Below are 20,180 nucleotides of genomic sequence, written 5' to 3'. Positions count from 1 at the left end.
TCATACACAGAATAGACTAGTAGAATTATTTATTAAATGGTTGCAATTAATTACTAGACCACTACTCATGAAAACAAAACTTTCATCTTCTATTTTGGTCATGACATAATATATGCTGCATCATTGCTTTGTGTAAGACCAACTAATTATCACCAATACTCATCGTTACAACTTGCCTATGGTCGAGAACCTGATGTTTCTCACCTCCGAGTATTTGGTTATGCAGTATAGGTCCTTGTCACACCTATACAAAGAACCAAAATAAGTCTACAACGTAGATTTGGGATCTACGTGAGATATGATTCACCATCCATTATTAGATATTTGGAGCTTTTGATAGGTGACTTGTTTACTGCAAGATTTGTATATTGACACTTTGATGAAACAAATTTTCCAACATTGGGGGGAGGAAAGTTATATCCTAAAGAAAAATAAAAAAAAATATTGGAATGAAAAAATATTATCTCATTTTGATCCCGGTAACAATCAATGTGAGCGAGAAGTGGAAAGAATCATTCACTTGCAAAGAATTGCAAATAAATTGTCTGATGCTTTTGTTAATAAAAAAAATGTGACAAAGGCATACATACAAGTAGAGACTCCAGTAAAAATCGATGTCCCTATAAGACCATCAATTACTCTACCTACAAATGTATCTAGAATATGCTAGAAGCATGGTCAACCAATTGGCTTGAAAGACACTATACCTCAAAAAAGAAAGATACAAGAAAAGAAAGAATCAAAAACTTTAGAAGAAGCAATTCCAGATGATAAAGTAAGAGAAATCAATGAATCAGATGTAGATAATATTGTTTCTGAAAAATCATATTTATATGAAAATAATGAGATTTCAATAAATTATTTGATGTCTTGTAAAATATGGGACTGAAACAATACAACCATTGATGATATTTTCACTCTTAATGTGGCCTTTGACATCGTGCAAGGTAATAAAGATTCTGAACCACAATCTATCAAAGATTTTTAAGAAAGAAATGACTGGCCAAAATGGAAGGCTGCTATATAGACTAAACTAGAATCTCTACAAAAATGTAAAGTATTTAGGTCTATAGTTCGAATACCTAAAGATGTAATCCTAGTAGAATATAAATGAGTGTAACGACCCGCCTTCTGGGTACTAGGCTGTAAGGCCGGTCGCTATAGTTATGCTAAACTATACTGTGCAGAAAGCTGGGCTAATTAAAATTTTTCTACTAATTGATGACTGTTCTTGGTTCTACATGTGCTAAAGGATGTAATCTGAGGAACACAAAGCGTATCCTACATCCCCCATGGACTAGAAGTTGATCTACTGAGTTTCTTGGTCGAAACTGAGCTTCCCAATTGATCCAAACTGAATTGGATCGATTGCATCCCGTTGGATCGATCCACGGATCGATCCCGGCAGCTACTGGCATGGATGAACACCCTGGATCGGTCAGCTGACCGATCCAGAAGCTGCATCGCTTCTGTATGCTGCTGGATCGGTCTGCCGACCGATCCAGCTGGTCCCTGATCGGTCAGTGAGACCGATCAGTGGCTTACTGATCGGTCTGCTGACCGATCCACGGATCGATCAGGGAGCGAACAGAAAGTTCTGTTGCAGAAACCAGATCCCTGATCGGTCTACCGACCGATCAGAGACTCCCTGATCGGTCTGCTGACCGATCAGGGGTTTCTGATTTCGAATCAGAAACTCTGATTTCAGCACGGCTTCGTGCCAAAACCTCATACAACAACTACCTAATGCATAATAACTATTCTAACAACATGTAGTAACAATTCTAAACTTAAGTTAAAGCAAGGTTCATTAACTCATAACCTTTAACTACTAGAAATGCATAAAAAGCAAAGTATAAGAAAATGTCTTAAGGAAGAACTAGTTTCTAATTTGCTAAACTCTCCAAGGTCTTTTATTCCAGTTCCTGCCACACACACCATCCTTTGCATTGTCCTCCAGCTCCCTTTGCTAGTCCATCTTTCCTTTACCTTTATCTGCAGTATAAGGAAAAATAGTATCTGTAAGCTTAAAGCTTAGTAAGAAACCATCTACCTCACAAAAACATGCAACGATGCAAATATGATTTTAAATCATGCTGTTTAAAACATATGCTGGATATACTGAATAAACTAGCAGGGCATGGCATATAAGCATACAATCATGGCATATCTAAACCTGAACATAAAAACATGTATAACAACTGCACATAAAGTTATCATGCATATTCACAGGGAAAAACTAAACTGGAGCATGATACTGAACTGAAACTGAACTGCGCTAAAACTGATCTTAAACTATAATCACTGGATTAGATTAAGAGTTTGAAAGCTAATATCATAATAAGTGAAAATAGTAATCATGCTGTTTGGGCCCGGCAACTGTACTTGCTGTGCGTGCATCCCTAACTAGACCCGGGTTTGCAAGTCCCGAATTTAGTAGGGTTAACTAGGTTATCTAAACCTAGGGACGACTGTGGGAGTCCAACCCAATGGATATCTGATCCAGTACAGTGCCACTGAAAATAAAATACTGAATATAGCTAACTGTTTTAACTTGCTGTTTCTAGGTTATCTGAACCTAGAGCTAGGTTATCTGAACCTAGAGGCGACTGTGGGAGCCCACCCATTGGACCGTAGTCCCATAAACTGAACTAAACTAATGTGCTGTTTTAAATGCTCCTAATGCATTTAACTGAACTATTAAACATAACTGAGGTGGTATTTAGCTATACTAACATTTTACCAAACACTTGGTGTGCTCCAACTCTCTCCTCTAATAGGGAGATCACCTCTAGGCACCCGACAACGTCTAGAATCTCCAACTAAAGGAGACCAACGTGTCCGACCCGTCTAGAGGTGCTCAACTAGATCCCTAATCCTCGAGGAGGGTTTAAACACACCCTATGTGCTGAAAAACCTGCATATAGCTAAAACTAATGCGTAGAAAACCAACGGAGCTATTATACTGCAGGTGAGGGGTTTCTTACTTCTTTTGCTAATTTTCTTACGGTTCCTTTCGCTAGAAATTCCGGTGGAGACGACTCCTCGACGATCTTCTCGCGTCTAAGCGTACCCTTCGCGAAGGAGAGCGTCCTCGTGTCGGAGTTATCGCCGGAAGGTGCTCCTAGGGCCCTAAGGGTGGAACCTTAGGCTCCTTGGTGGTTGGCGCCGAGAGAGGAAGGAGAAGAGGGGATCGGCGTGAGTTAGGGCGAGGAGAAGAAAGTTGCCGAACCAACACAAAATAAACCAAACCAACTTATGTTTTCCTATTTATACTAAATAATTAATTCGGCCAAACCAATTATAAATATAATTGATTCCCTTTCCTTTCAGCACGGCCCTGCTGGGTTCAATCGGTTACTAACATTATCCCTAAACCATGGGTCTCGGGTTCGATTCCCGCCTAAGCTATTTTGCGGTTCTAATTATTTTTGCTACTTCCGCTACTCGGAAAATTCCGGAAAAATATCTAAAAATTCCAGAAAAATCATAGAATATTTCTAAAAATAATTTGAGAATTTTCGGGCATTACAACTCCCCATACTTTATAAAAAAGTTCATCCTCGAACTTAGAATAATTCTGGGTACTTCTGTCTCATGTTGGCTTCTGTCTCCCAAGTTGCCTCTTCTGCTGTGTGACTGTGCCAAATGACTTTGACTAAGGGTACTTCTTTGTTCTGCAATTTCTTAACTGCTCGGTCTATTATCTGAATAGGCCGACTATCATAGCTGAGGTCTTCGCGGATCTGTACCGACTGGGGCTCAATCACCTGGGTGACATCAGGGGTATGCTTCTTCAGCATAGAGACATGAAATACGTTGTGGACAGCTGACATTTCCTGGGGTAGCTCTAGCTCATATGCTACCTTGCCCACTCTTCTGCTGATAAGGTATGGTCCCACATATCTGGGACTTAGCTTGCCCTTCTTCCCAAAACGCATTACTCCCTTCATGGGAGCTACTCTGAGGAACACTGAATCCCCAACTGAAAACTCTAAGGGTCTGCGCCGTGTATGCGGCTCTGAGCAGTCTCTATCCTCTGGCGGATCTGCCGTATAGCAGCTGTGGTATCTGCTACTAGATCAGTCTGAAGCTCTAGTTCTTCTGTTCACCATTCTCACAGCAGATTGGAGATCTACACTCCGCCCATAGAGAGCCTCATGAGGTGCCATGCCGATAGTGGCACGATAGTTATTATTGTATGCAAATTCTGCTAAGCTCGGATATTTGCACCAACTTCCTCAAGTCTAGGGCACACGCCGAGCATATCTTGAGTACCGGTTTACTCGCTCAGATCGACCATCAGGATGGAATGTTGTCTTGAACTTTAACTCGTGCAATGTTGTACACACTCCCGGAGTGTGATGTAAATCTCTTGCTCAAATAATGGTACGTGAGACTCCATGAAGTCGACGATCTCCCGGAGATACAACTGAGCTAGCTTCTCCATGGAGTAGGATATCTTGATAGCTAAAAGTGGGCTGATTTAGTCAACTGTCGACTATTACCCAGATGGCATCAAAACCATTCGTGGTTCGGGTAGTCCCACTATGAAGTCCATAGAGATATCCTCCCACTTCCATTCTGGAATCAGATAGGTGCAGAACTCCTGTGATGTTCTGCCTTGACCCTCTGACAGGTGAGGCAGATGCTAACATATTTGGCGATGTCTCGCTTCATCCCGGGCCACCAAAAGCGTTTCTTCAGGTCTTGATACATTTTGGTGGAACCTGGATGCATTGCGTAGGGAGTCCTGTGAGCCTCATCTAAAATCTGTCTCCGTAGCTCCTCCTGATCTGGAACACAGAGTCTGTCACCAAAATACAACACCCCGCTATCGGACACTCTGAATTCTCTACTTTCTGATTCAGTTAGCCCTTGCTTGATTTTCTGTATTTCAGGGTCTTGCTCCTGAGCTGACTGAATATCACCAAGCAAGGTAGACTCTAAGGTCATAGTAGAGAGCTGTCCCGCTATAAGCTCGAGACCGAAATCTATTATCTCCTTCTGTAGGGGCGGTGACATGGCTGTAAGAGATAATAAGGTAGCACTGGACTTTCTGCTGAGTGCATCTGCTACCTTATTGGCTTTTCCGGGATGGTAGAGGATATCTATATCATAGTCTTTGACCAGCTCTAGCCATCTGCGCTGTTGCATATTCAGATCCTTCTGAGTGAAGAAGTACTTCAGACTCTGATGGTCTGTATATACTCTGCACTGAGCTCCATATAAGTAATGTCTCCAAATTTTGAGAGCGAACACTACTGCTGCAAGCTCAAGGTCATGAGTAGGGTAATTATTCTCATAATCCTTGAGTTGTCTGGAGGCATAGGCGATCACCTTGCCATTTTGCATCAGTACTGTTCCTAGTCCCAACTTAGAGGCATCACTATAGATGTCAAAGTTGCTGATGTTGTCTGGTAGAGCCAAAATGGGAGCACTGGTCAATCTCCTTTTTAGCTCAGTCCTCTGTCCACTGAAATTTTCTGTTCTTTCTGGTGAGAGCTGTCAGTGGGGAGGCTATCCTGGAGAAGTCCTCTACAAACTTTCTGTAATAACCTGCTAATCCCAGAAAGCTCCTGATTTCACTGGCATTCCTGGGTCTCTTCCAGTTGCTTACTGCTTCTATCTTGCTGGGATCTACCATAACACCATCCTTTGAGATGACGTGACCCAGGAAGGACACCTGATCTAACCAAAATTCACATTTCGTGAACTTGGCGTATAGCTGGTTCTGCTGAAGGGTCTGCAATACTAGTTTCAGGTGTTCTGAATGTTCTTCCTGAGTTCCTGAGTAGATAAGGATGTCATCGATGAACACGATAACAAACTTATCTAAGTACTCTCTGAATACTCTGTTCATGAGGTCCATGAATGTAGCTGGAGCATTGGTCACGCCAAAGGGCATGACTACGAACTCGTAGTGTCCGTATCGTTCCGAATCTGTCTTGGGTATATCCCCTTCTTTAACCTTCACCGATGATAACCTGATCGAGATCTATCTTAGAGAACACTTCTGCTCCCTTGAGTTGGTCGAGCAGGTCATCTATTCCGGGAAGGGATACCTGTTCTTGATTGTGACTTGGTTCAGTGATCTGTAGTCTATGCACAGTCGCATGCTTCCATCCTTCTTCTTCACGAACAATACAGGCGCTCCCCATGGTGAGTGACTCGGGCGTATGAAACCCTTGTCAAGCAGCTCCTGTAGTTGCTCCTGAAGCTCCTTCAGTTCTGCTGGAGCCATGCGATAAGGCGCTTTGGAGATAGGATTTGTACCGGGAATGAGCTCTATCTCAAAGTCGATCTAAGCCTGGTACTCTTCAGGGAAGACTGCTGGGTAGTCACATACGACTCGAACCTCTGCTAGCTGTTGGTTCTTGTCCTGGCTGGCGTTGACCACGTGTTCTAGAAATCCTGTACACCCTGAATCCAGTAGCTTCTGTGCTTTCATAGCTGAGAGGAACTTCTTGGCCTTTCTCTTTGGTTCTTCGCTGTATTCAAATTGCACTGCCGCCTCAGGTTGGAAGATGACTTTCTGCTTACGGCACTCTATGGTAGCACTGTATTTGATCAGAAAGTCCATTCCAAAGATAACGTCATAGTCGGTCATTTCTAGCACTATCAGATCACAAAGAGCTCTCTGTCGCTATAATGAGCCAGTGCGTGGATGCTATGATCTCTCCAAGGTAGTGCCAAAACCGACCACCGAGTACCTCACGAGGGTATTTCTAATTTTTGGAGAACACCGGCTATATATGAATGGGTTGCCCCGGTATCAAATAGAACAGTTGCAAAATGCTAACTGACCTGTGACAACTGTCGAGGCATTGGCTACGTCCTCTCCGGTGAGTGAGTAGATCCTCGCGTTCGCCATAGCTGGAGGGGCTTCTACTGCCCTGGCTGATGAGTGGACCTTCTAGAGCGGCCTGCATAACTGAGCTGGCTGGCTGCATACTGAATCTGCTATGGCTGAGGAAGACCGGTCTTGTTCGGGCACTTTGCTTGGCCATGTGCCCTTCTTGTCCACATTCAAAGCATCCTCGTGTGCCCTTGCGACAAACCCACGGGTGGAATTTCCCACAAGTAGCACACTTTGGATAACCGGGTCGCTTGCTAGATGGTCCTCCTTTTGGGTCACTTCGATCTGCGCTTGCTGTTGGAGTTCCTTTCGAGCTGTGGCCTTGCTGTTTTTGAGCGTGAGAGTTTCCTTGGCCTTTGGACTCGAGGAGACTTGCTTTGCTGCTTTATGCTGTTCTGGTAATGCTCCGTGGTCAAGGCACTGCTCACTAGCTCCTCCGTGGTTTGTGGCCTATGTATGCCACCGGCCACGTTCACTATCTCCGGCCTCGGCATCTTGAGCATCAACCGGATTCGTTCCTTCTCCGTGCTTACTAGCATAGACGAGCCAAACTGTTGAATTTCTTCACGGCTTCCTCAACTGAAAGGTTGCCCGACGAAACTCGGTGAACTCGTCGTAGTGGCGGTTCGAACCCGTATGTGGAAGAACTCCTCGAAGAATTCTTTCTCGAAGTCACCCCATGACATCCGTTTCGCTCTGATTCTTTCCCACCACATACGCGTCTCCTGTCAGGCAGAAGGAGGCACACTTCACTTTCTCGTGTTCCGGTCCGAAGCTCCATCGTGCTCTCTAGTGTTTTGAACCGGGCTTGTGCATCCCATGGTTCACTAGTGCGAGAAGTTCTCGGCTTGACCCGCTGCCACTGGATCGGATAGGCTTCGCTTCTTGGCTCTTGGTGCTGGTGCTGGTGCTGTAGGTTGAGTGGTGGAACCTCCAAGACTACCGGAGTAGTCAAATTCGGTTCCGGGGTGACTGTGTACTCTGTGATTAGCCTTTAAGGTGGCTATTTCTGTTGCTGTTCAGCTAGCTGCTAATGCTGTAAGGTCCGGAGGAGGCACTGAACTGCCTGCCTCTTGCTGGGGCTCAGTAGCTAATGCCCTTCTAGCTGGGCGTCCTCGTGCCATTTCTAAAGACATAGAGAACATAACATAACTATTGTAATCACAGTTATATAACTACGATATCATGTTTAAAACTATCACATACTAACAAGCAGTAGGCATATAAACATGAACTGTAATAACAAGACAAGGAGCATAAATAAAGTAGAGGTATTCTTACTTGCTAAGGGGTGTAATCTGAGGTATTCATGTCGTTATTACCTCCCCCTATGGTCAAGGAACCTAACCGAAGGTTTCTGGCTGATATCAGGCCTCCCAATCGATCTACAAATCGATTGGAATGGTTGGATCTATCTAGTGATCGATCCAGCCTGCTACTGTATGGTGAGCTTGAGTTGGATCGATCCAGTGATCGATCCAGCAGTTTCTGTGCTCGGGCAATTTCTGGATCGATCGGCTGATCGATCCAGGCTGTTGGATCGATCCACGGATCGATCCCTAACCCATCTGTCGCGACCGATGACACCCGGATCGATCTAGTGATCGATTCCAGACTTCTCTGTTCGCGACAGAATCCGTCTGGATCGATCGGCTGATCGATCCAGAAGCTTACTGTTCGCGTACGATCCTCTCGATCGATCGGCTGATCGATTGAGAAGCCTCCAATCGATCGGCCGATCGATCGGGGTTTCTGATTTCGTACCACCAGACCTGATCGGTCTGCTGACCGATCAGGGGTTTCTGATTTCGAATCAGAAACTCTGATTTCAGCACGGCTTCGTGCCAAAACCTCATACAATAACTACCTAATGCATAATAACTATTCTAACAACATGTAGTAACAATTCTAAACTTAAGTTAAAGCAAGGTTCATTAACTCATAACCTTTAACTACTAGAAATGCATAAAAAGCAAAGTATAAGAAAATGTCTTAAGGAAGAACTAGTTTCTAATTTGCTAAACTCTCCAAGGTCTTTTATTCCAGTTCCTGCCACACACACCATCCTTTGCATTGTCCTCCAGCTCCCTCTGCTAGTCCATCTTTCCTTTACCTTTATTTGCAGTATAAGGAAAAATAGTATCTGTAAGCTTAAAGCTTAGTAAGAAACCATCTACCTCACAAAAACATGCAACGATGCAAATATGATTTTAAATCATGCTGTTTAAAACATATGCTAGATATACTGAATAAACTAGCAGGGCATGGCATATAAGCATACAATCATGGCATATCTAAACCTGAACATAAAAACATGTATAACAACTGCACATAAAGTTATCATGCATATTCACAGGGAAAAACTAAACTGGAGCATGATACTGAACTGAAACTGAACTGCGCTAAAACTGATCTTCAACTATAATCACTGGATCAGATTAAGAGTTTGAAAGCTAATATCATAATAAGTGAAAATAGTAATCATGCTGTTTGAGGGTTTTTGTTGTAGCGCATCCCTAACTAGACCCGGGTTTGCAAGTCCGAATTTAGTAGGGTTAACTAGGTTATCTAAACCTAGGGACGACTGTGGAGTCCAACCCAATGGATATCGATAATTCCAAGAAAATAAAATCTTAGAAATAGCTAGCTATTTTAACTTGCTATTTCTAGGTTATCGAACCTAGAGCTAGGTTATCTGAACCTAGAGGCGTTGTGGGAGCCCATCCATTGGACCGTAGTCCCATAAACCTGAACTAAACTAATGTCTTTTTTAAATGCTCTAATGCATTTAATCGAGCTATTAAACATAAGCGGGTGGTATTTAGCTATACTAACATTTTACCGAACACTTGGTGTGCTCCAACTCTCTCCTCTAATAGGGAGATCACCTCTAGGCACCCGACAACGTCTAGAATCTCCAACTAAAGGAGACCAACGTGTCCGGCCCGTCTAGAGGTGCTCAACTAGATCCCTAATCCTCGAGGAGGGTTTAAACACACCCTATGTGCCGAAAAACCTACATATAGCTAAAACTAATGCGTAGAAAACCAACGGAGCTATTATGCTGCAGGTGAGGGGTTTCTTACTTCTTTTGCTAATTTTCTTACGGTTCCTTTCGCTAGAAATTCCGGTGGAGACGACTCCTCGACAATCTTCTCGCGTCTAAGCGTACCCTTCGCGAAGGAGAGCGTCCTCGTGTCGGAGTTATCGCCGGAAGGTGCTCCTAGGGCCCTAAGGGTGGAACCTTAGGCTCCTTGGTGGTTGGCGCCGAGAGAGGAAGGAGAAGAGGGGATCGGCGTGAGTTAGGGTGAGGAGAAGAAAGTTACCGAACCAACACAAAATAAACCAAACCAACTTATGTTTTCCTATTTATACTAAATAATTAATTCGGCCAAACCAATTATAAATATAATTGATTCCCTTTCCTTTCAGCACGGCCCTGCTGGGTTCAACCGGTTACTAACATTATCCCTAAACTATGGGTCTCGGGTTCGACTCCCGCCTAAGCTATTTTGCGGTTCTAATTATTTTTGCTACTTCCGCTACTCGGAAAATTCCGGAAAAATATCTAAAAATTCCAGAAAAATCATAGAATATTTCTAAAAATAATTTGAGAATTTTCGGGCATTACAATGAGTGTTCGTATGAAAAAAAAAAGTGAAATTATGAGATGTAAAGACAGACTTGTAGCTTAAGGTTTCTCATGAAGACCTAGAATCCATTATAAGGAAACATATTCACCTGAATAGATGTTACTACTTCTGATTTTTTTTATTAGTTTGGTTGTATCAGAAAAACTATACATGCAATATATATATATATATATATATATATATATATATATATATATATATATATATATATGAAAATCCCTGAAGGATTCAAATTATAGGATAGGAAAGACGCTGGAAGGGGGGTGATTAGCGATTGTCAAAAATCAAAAGAGAGTTAAAAACAAGTACACAACGGAAGAATAAAAGACAATACTAACATAAGTAGTTTTACTTGGTTCGGAGCCTTCAACGACTCCTACTCCAAGGCCCACACTCGTCAAGTGCTTTCGTTAGGCAATATACTAATAGTTCGAATGATTACATAGGTTAAGTACAAGAACTAAAAGCAATGTTACCGTCAACAAAGAAAATAAGAAAGTCTTGATCGTCAGTTGTTGAAGGAGCTTCATAGAGTCGTAGGAGCTTTTTCGGAGCACCGAGCAAGAGTGAAAGTCATACCAGTTGTTGTCCTGAAGCCCCTAGTCAAAGACCTTTATATAGGCTAATTCCGGACGCTTGGAACCCCTCCGGGCACCTGGACCATGTGGCTCAGTCAATCGACGTGCTCCACATAAGCTTTTGGATGAATTTTTAGGTCTGGGTGCCTGGATCGACTCTGAGCACCTAGACCGCCCGAGCGAGCTTGGTCTAAGCGCCCGGACTCTCCTTTTCTTCATCAAATTCTTCCCTGCAAAAAGGTTAGTCCGGACAATAGAAAATATATTTATTCTGCAAAACAAAGTTAACACAACATAATAAAACAGTAGTAGTAATTATTCTGTCTCCTCGAGACCAAGATCTAGTCAAGGTCTCAACTTAGATTTTCCAAATGGACCTAAGTTGGATAGACGCCTACAGTTCCCTCAACGGAGAACGCGTCCTCACTGGATTTCTCCTCCAGCTGCTTACCTCCTCAGTTACAAACTGCAATCACTTGACTTGCCTTTGACTCACTAGGTCTTCCCGCCAGTTGTCAGGTCCGTAGACCCAACTAGACTTCGACCGGTTGTTAGGTCCCGTGGACCCAACCGGACTTCCCGCTAGATATCAAGCCCAACAGACCTATCTAAACTTCGCACTAGCTATCGGGTCCCACAGACTTAACTGAATTTCAGCCTGGTATCAGGTCCTTCAGACCAGTCAACTCATGTACACTTGGTATAAAGGTTAGATAAGCATCACATCTAACTTTAATCTATTTGTCATACATCAAAATTAAATGATTAGTGCAACTTGCACCAACACAAATTACTAGAAACAAATGATGTAACCCCCTAAGATCATGTTCTCAATAAAGTTGCAAAAAATCATTAGATGGATTAAAGTAATCAGGGCACATGTGGTACAATCGTCTAAGTGAATAATTATTATAAGAAAGTTATACAAATAATATTATTTGTCCATGCATTTTACAAAAAAGATGGAAGAAGGTTTTTCAATTGTAACAGTATATATAGATGATCTAAATTTACCTTAGATTGCAAATTGAGCATTTACTATAAGTAATATTTGTTCATCAATCCTCATACACACAAAGAAAACTAAAGTACTTTTATAAAGATAATGAACATGCGTTGTTTTCACCAATAGTTATTCGATCACTTTAAATTAAAAAATAATAATTTTTTTGTCCACTCAAAGATGGAGAAAATGTTATTGGTCCAAAAGTACCATATCTTAATACAATTGGTGCATTATCATATCTACCAATTACACTTGCCTAGATATTGCATTTTCAATTACCCTTCTAGCAAGATGTAGCTCTTCTCTAATTGGAAGACATTGGAATGGTGTAAAACATATATTTCGTTACCTTCATGGTACAACATACATGGGATTATTTTATTCAATAAGATCATATTTATCTTTAATAGTATATGTAGATGTAGGTTATCTTTCAAATCCACACAAAGCTAGATCCCAAATAAGTTATGTGTTTACACAAGGAGACATTTCTATATCATGGAAGTCAACAAACAAGCTTTAACAGGGACATCGTCAAATCACTTTGAAATTATTACAATGCATAAAGTAAGTCGAGAATATATATGGTTGAGATCTATGACTCTACATATTCAAGAATCATGCAAACTAACAACAACTAAAGGGAGACTATATTAAAATGGATAGAATAAAACATATTTTATCAAAGTTCTTCTCCACACATCAACTCCAATAGTAAGGTGATATTGATGTCCAGTAAATTCATTCTAGTTACAATGTAGTTGATTTATTCATAAAAGCATTGTTGACGTCGATACTCAAGTAATTTGTGCATAAGATAGGGATGCATCAAATAAAAGATTTTTAGTGATTAAAATTAGGAGTATTAACTGTTGTATTCTTTTTCGTTCGTTCAGGTTTTTTCCACTTGATTTTACTGACAAGATTTTAACAAGGCAGCGTCGAATTCTCTATCAATCATCTAACGAGGAGTGTTATAATAGATGATTAATTTGATTTGATTGTTGATTAAAATATCATTGTATTCTTTCATTTATGTGTTACTCCACCTATCTTATAAATATGGGTATTTAGTAGAACTATTGAATAAAATAATTCTCTTCTTCTACTATTAAATTATAATAAAATTAATTTACTTTGATATTAATTAAATCACATAGGATTATTTTTAAATTTATTAAAATATATTTTAAAGCACTCATATTTAATCTTAAGGGTAATTTATTAAAAATACACCCTCAACATTAAAAGAGTCAAAATATGTACCTAACTTTGATAAATGACCGTTCACCTTAATCTATTTTTTTAATAATAATTAAAACAACAAAATAAGATTTTTTTTTATGCAAAACACCTTAATATATTTTTTATTTTAAAAATATATTTACTCTAATATTATTATCATAATTATAATCATAATTATTATAATATTTTTAATAATAATTGATACAAATATTTTAATAATAACAATTTTAATTAAATTAAAATTTTTTATTTTATATTATAATAGTTTTTGAAATCGTATTAATTATAATTTTATTGAAATTAGAGTATTTTTAAAATGATAAATATATTGTATTATATTTTATAAAAAAAAGAATTTAAAATGGGTTAATTTTTATTTTTAAATAAATATTTAATAAAGTTAGATGTGCTAGGGTCGTAAATGAACCGAACGTTAGTGTTTGTTTATGTTCGTTCAATACACATAAAATCAATTAAATAAATAAGTTTGAACAACTTCGTTAAACTAAACAAATAAGTTTGAACACATATATGTTCAACTTGTTAATATTTGTGAATAATATTCATGAATAACGTTCGTAAATAATATTTATAAAAATTTTCCACTTGTAATTAGGATAAATAAAAAGTACTTACAACGAATGATCTATTAGCTCAATATTTTTAGGATGATTCTATCAAAAAAATATAAAATTATCCATTAATTAATAATACAAACTAAGACTCTTAAATGTCTAAAAATTAAAAAATTGAGATGGGCCCTACTTTCCTCTTGGCCAATGGGAGTAGGGGATCAAATCGTATTGATATACATTCATTTTTAATCCATAGAAAGTTTTGACTTCAGAAATGCAAATAATGTAAATTTTGGCTTCAAAAATAATAATGTTATCACAAGAAAATATTTTATTTTAACGTTCATACATAGTGGCATATTATCTTATTAACTTTTCAATTTTATTGGAATTAGAGTATTTTTAAAATGATAAATATGTTATATTATATTTTATAAAAAAGAATTCAAAATGGATTAATTTTTATTTTAAAAAAAACTATTTAATAAAGTTAGATGTGCAGACGTAAATGAACCAAATGTTTATTTATATTCATTTAATTTGCATAAAATTAATTAAATAAATAAGTTTGAAAAATATATCCATTAATTAATAGAAAATAGATCAGCATTTTTAGGATGATTTTTTATTTGATGATTCTATCAAGAAAAATATATCCATTAATTAATAGAAACTAAGACTCAATTCTTAAATATCAAAAAAAAAAAAAATTAAAAATTAAAATGGAGCCCTAATGGGAGTAGGGGATCAAATCGTATTGATATACATTCATTTTTAATCTACAGAAAGTGTTGACTTCAAATAATGTAAATTTTGGCTTCAAAAATAATAATGTTATCACAAGAAAATATTTTATTTTAACGTTCATAGCATATTATCTTATCAACTTTTAAATTGTGAAATTAATATTTTCACTTTGTTTATTTCCATGGATTGTTCTCAGCTGCAAATAAACAAGTATTAATATTTAACAACTTTAATATGAGTCAAATTAAAAGGAAAGAAAAGATATAGTCATACCATTTGAATCATCACTTTCATAATCAGATTGTGACGGACCATCATAATAATCATCCTCTATATAAACTTGCACCCTGTAGCAATCATACATAAACATAATGAATATCAAAATTAAATTCCAATTGTTAGTTCAGATTAATCAAATGTCCAAATTCATACAATGGATATTCATCAATGTTATCCGTGTCTGTATCCACACCAACGCCCGTGGTATATATGTCGTAAACAAAGTTATCTATTCAAAAGAAATAAAAGGGGCAATTTAGCGGTGAGCAGATCATAAAGAATCTCACAGAAGATCTTAAACTGCATATAAAGTTAATTATAGTATGCAAATTGGATTTCTTGTTTCCAAGCATAAAATATAACATAAGTTGTCATTGGAAGATTAAAGATGGGGGAGAAGATGGAACCTTCTGTAGTTGCTCTGTCATGTTCAATCTGTTCAGCTACTTGTGGAAGGATTTCCCATAGAAGTGGTAAATACTTATCCAAAATTGCACCATCAGCCTCAGGAGCAACTCTGCAGCATTCAAGAATCTTTTATATAAACCAGAAAAATATACTAAAGAAGCAATAGAAACACTAAATATTAAACATACTTGGACTTTGGCACCCTTTGGTGAGTTTCATCTTCGGCATCAACTTGAACAACATCATACAAATGACACTTTTCATGCAAAGAACATTCTTCTGCATCCATGCTTCCCCTCTTCTTCCATATTTGTTCAAATCGAGCACTTCTAGCAAGATCCTATAAGATTTAATAGGCCTTAGCCACATTATCTTGGGAAAAAAAACATCCAGATTCAATGTTTCATAATTTTAACAATGAATTGATAATAAAGCATCTCATGATAAAACCAATTAAATGCGCAAACAAACAACTAATAATCAAAATCATTCCAATGGTCTCGTAATGTTCAAGTTATTAATTGAGCAATTGGCTTGGCTAGGAGGAAATTAATCTATCAACTTTCAGAAATAACAATTAGACATATGATAATAGAATGTGAAGAGTATATAAGAGTAAAACTGTGCTTACATTTACTCGCTATAACAATGAAAAACTCTTTCTTATCACAAACACATTATTGATCTTGTCATGTGCATAACTGGTGCATCTACAAAAAATTATTTAAGTTGCATACTTCCAACAGATTGAATCTAAATACGTAAAATGATAAAACCTAAGTCCAAGATATGTAAAATAAATGTTACATTAGAAGACATATAACACAAAAATTTAGATGTGCATGTTTCATGCACCGCAAAAATTGCAATAACAATTCAATGACATGAAAGAGTAATAATTTACCTCATGCTCTTTTATAGCCTTGGCCCGCAATTGATTATGTTTCTGTTGGCACAGGAAGTACAACAAGAATGAATATATTATTTGAGGCAAAAAAAAAGCTAAATATTCTAGGATTAAGTAAAGTTATTAAACTAGAAAAAATAATAATGGAATCAAAGTAGGCAAATCAAGAGCTATGCATTTTCCAAAAAAATTTGAAAGGCCAGGGATGATAACAAAAAAGAGTCCAATAATTTGTTTTTGCAAGTGATTTTAGAAAACATGCTCAATATCATTTGATAGAATAATTTACTCAGCTCTTTGTCATGTGAATTTTACAAAAGATTAATAACCAATTCTCGGTGAGAATTATGAGCTGGCAAAAACATCCTTTCGGCAATTTATGGTTTAGGAATCATGATATAATAGATGGCAGAAATTACATAAAATTGTGTCATTTTAGCAGTGTCGATAATAGAGAATATAAATCAAAGGAAAAATGCAGCAGTGAAATGGTAAATAATTCTGCAAGATTAGGTTAAGATAACATCTTTTCATGGATAATGTAACATAAGAAATTGAAGTGATAACATTACCTTATCAGGTTTATACAAACTTCTACGCTCCTTAGATCTCCCCTTAACTTCTTTTATATTTCTGGAAAGTTGCTGCTGGTTGAAGAGAGAGAGAGAGAGAAAGAAGATTACTAACAGATTCAACAGATGAAATCTAAACCAATGACCATATCAAATGACATAGGAGTATACAGAGAGTAACAAAGATTAGGTGTTAACCAGAAAAGAATGCAACACATCTTTGACAGACTGGGAGTGCCCAACTGTCTCAAGATGCTGAACTAACATCTTCTCACTTGCAAGCTCATTGAGAACTGCATTTTAGAAGCATCGTTGGTGAGAAATTTTCAGTCATATGTTCACAGAATAGGCAGCCAATCAAATCTACTTATCAAAAATTACAAAGAAAAACACAGAACATGAGGGGCTATCATTTTTTAAACATAGTCAATTACAAACTTATAAGAAGGAACTCCTCAAGCCTTTCCAGTAGCTTTATATTTACATCATTGGACATTATACAAGAGTTCATGATTCCCTTTCAACAAAACAGAAAAACTCAACCCATGTGAGTTTTCAATCATATATGTTCACAGAATAGGCAACCAATCAAAACTACTTATCCAAAATTACAAAGCAAAACACAGAACATGAGGGGCTATCATTGAGAACTGCATTTTAGAAGCATCGTTGGTGAGAAATTTTTAGTCATATATGTTCACAGAATAGGCAGCCAATCAAAGCTACTCATCAGAAATTACAAAGAAAAACACAGAACATGAGGGGCTATCATTTTTTAAACTTAGTCAATTACAAACTTATAAGAAGGAACTCCTCAGGCCTTTCCAGTAGCTTTATATTTACATCATTGGACATTATACAAGAGTTCATGATTCCCTTTCACCAAAACAGAAAACCTCAACCCATGTGATTCAGAAATTACAATTTACAAGAAGAAAAGTTGAAACACGAAGACAAAAGGAACTTCATAATGCTATACAAAGATCATTTTCTTTTAACAATGACATGATATCTTCGTGGTTAAAACCTAATGAACAAAACATTCACAAAAATCCACCAGTCTAACTGTTCTGTCAGAATCAAGTTTCCGTCATTTATCTAATGTTTAAGTGTATGAACACAACACCACTGCACCCGATTCAAAGTTCTCAATGAGTCATTTCAGCATCATGATTACAAAATTCATAGTTATATTCAATATCATTTATAAATTAATATAAGCTACAAGCAGACAACTATATCATTTATAAATTAATATAAGCTAATAGCAGACCATTGATGTATGCTACCCCACTTCATTTTGACTCATTGTTTCCATGTCCCTAGCATATAAAGAACATAGATTATATCTAGAAACCATTTTCGAGTTCCTCCATTTTCAAGTAGCAACAACTCAATAAATGCATGCATTGAAATTATGATAATCCCATTAAAAACAGTAAAAAGAAAAAGTGAAGGTTATACCTTTTCCTGTGCCGCAATCAGATATGGAGAGATTTCCAAGACCTAAGAATGCCTTTTTATGTGGCCTTTCATTAATCTCCAACCCTGAGCGCATAATAAAAAAACACCTTTATCTCCCATTCTAATATTATCCAAAGAGGGAAAAAAGAAGAAGAAAAATAACATACAGAAGGAGTCAAGTTTTGATTGGGAGGCCTTCCGTTTAACCCTTACGATCACCGGCTTTCCAGTGATTGAACTCAGTGGAAGAGGCTTTCCTGTGAACAAACTCAGCGGACGTGGGTTTTCTGTGATCAAACTCTGGGGAGGAGGGTTTCCTGTGATCAAACTGAGCGGAGGAGGGTTTCCTGTGATCAAACTGAGCGGAGGAGGGTTTCCTGTGATCAAACTGAGCGGAGGAGGGTTTCCTGTGTTCAAACTCAGCGGAGGAGGGTTTCCTGTGATCAAACTGAGCGGAGGAGGGTTTCCTGTGTTCAAACTCAGCGGAGGAGGGTTTCCTGTGTTCAAACTGAGCGGAGGAGGGTTTCCTGTGATCAAACTCAGCGGAGGAGGGTTTCCGGTGATCGACGGAGGAGACATGGAACTCAGCTGAGGAGACTTTCCAGTGATGGAACACAGCGGAGGAGGCTTTCCGTTGATCGACGGAGGAGACAGCGAAGGTTAACGCCCGGAGAATAAGAATCGCCCAGAAAATCGCCTCCGGATAACAAGAATCGCCCGGAGAAGAAAAATCGCCGGAAGAAAAGAATCGAGGTTTCGGTGAATTAGGTTTGTGAGAAAAAAAGACTCCCTGGTCTACTTATTTATAGGCTAGCCCATCCGTGTAAGCGCGCCCGGAGAGATACATCAGAATACATGGGCCCCAACTGGAATTCTCCTACTCACCGAGGGGATAAATGAAAAGGCTCAAATAAGTTGCAGCAAGGTCTATTTATTCTGATGTATCTCTCGCTAGCCTTCGAATGAGAGGTCCCCCCTGAGGGGAGATTTTATCAATTAAAATTACTTTAAGGGTGATTTTCAAAAATACTTTCAATATTTATTAGTTATCGTTAAAATATCACTAAAAAGTAAAAACGTATTTTAGTATTTAATTATCACGAAATACTGGAGATAAAGAGGGAATATTTTAATAATAAAATAAAAATAATTAACTTTTGATATTTATTAAATCATAGAGGATTTTTTTAAAATTAATTAGAAATATATTTTAAAGCACACTTATTTAATGTAGTCTCAAGTCTTAACGGTAATTTATTAAAAACACGCACTCAACTTGATAAAAGATTAAAATATGTAACCGTCCGCCCCGACTAAAGCGTCGAATCTATTTTTTTAATAATAATTAAAACAACAAAATAAAATACTCTTTTTTTAAAAAAATAACACCTTAATATATTTTTAATTTTAAAAATTTATTACTCTAGTATAATTATAATTATTATAATATTTTAAAAATAATTGATAAAAATTATTTTTAACATAATAGTAATAATAATTTAATAAAATTAAAATATTTTTATTTTATTTTATATTTTAATAGTCGTTGAATCAAACCAGTTGTAATTTTATTAAAATTGAATTCAAAAACGGGTACCGTTTTAATTTTATCCTTTTTAAAATTAATTTTTATATTTACGATTCAAACTATAAATCAGCCTCTCTGCTCCTCTCCCCCTCTCTCGCTCTCTCTCTCTATCTCCTTGCTCCATCGATCGGGTCTCCATTCTGGCGATTCCATCAGGAAGTAACAGCAGCGAGAAGGAATTTCTCTGGTTTTCCCCCAAATGGTCCGCCTTGGAGTTCAAAGTGGATCCGAGACCGCGCCTTCGTTTGCAAGAATCACTTCTCCGGTCTTCCCCCAAATGGTCCGCCTTGGAGTTCCCG

The 20,180-nt window shown here is 37.8% G+C and overlaps 1 protein-coding gene across 4 annotated transcripts; it reads right to left on the bottom strand.

Annotated features, from left to right (window-relative positions):
• Positions 1-1,937: 1,937 nt before the first annotated feature.
• LOC122052573 (RNA-directed DNA methylation 4-like) lies at positions 1,938-19,062 on the bottom strand. 4 transcript variants are annotated; one of them, XM_042614161.1, is made up of 10 exons: positions 18,461-19,062; positions 18,294-18,377; positions 17,028-17,122; positions 16,830-16,904; positions 16,255-16,296; positions 15,539-15,690; positions 15,350-15,459; positions 15,096-15,171; positions 14,937-15,010; positions 1,938-1,995 (listed from the first exon to the last, which is right to left on the bottom strand). In XM_042614161.1, exons 1-10 carry the CDS (start codon positions 18,870-18,872, stop codon positions 1,970-1,972), a joined length of 1,146 nt encoding a protein of 381 aa, XP_042470095.1. In that variant the 5' UTR covers positions 18,873-19,062; the 3' UTR covers positions 1,938-1,969. The 4 variants fall into 4 exon arrangements, with proteins under 4 accessions (XP_042470095.1, XP_042470096.1, XP_042470093.1 ...); XM_042614162.1 differs by lacking the exon at positions 1,938-1,995 and adding an exon at positions 13,633-14,859; XM_042614159.1 differs by lacking the exon at positions 1,938-1,995 and having other exon boundaries at positions 13,633-15,010.
• Between the last annotated feature and the right edge of the window lie 1,118 nt (positions 19,063-20,180).

This window comes from Zingiber officinale, chromosome 3A (assembly GCF_018446385.1).
Source record: "Zingiber officinale cultivar Zhangliang chromosome 3A, Zo_v1.1, whole genome shotgun sequence".
Lineage (NCBI taxonomy): Eukaryota > Viridiplantae > Streptophyta > Magnoliopsida > Zingiberales > Zingiberaceae > Zingiber > Zingiber officinale.
The sequence above is the reverse complement of the archived record's forward strand: the minus strand, read 5'-3'. Positions and strand labels throughout refer to the sequence as shown.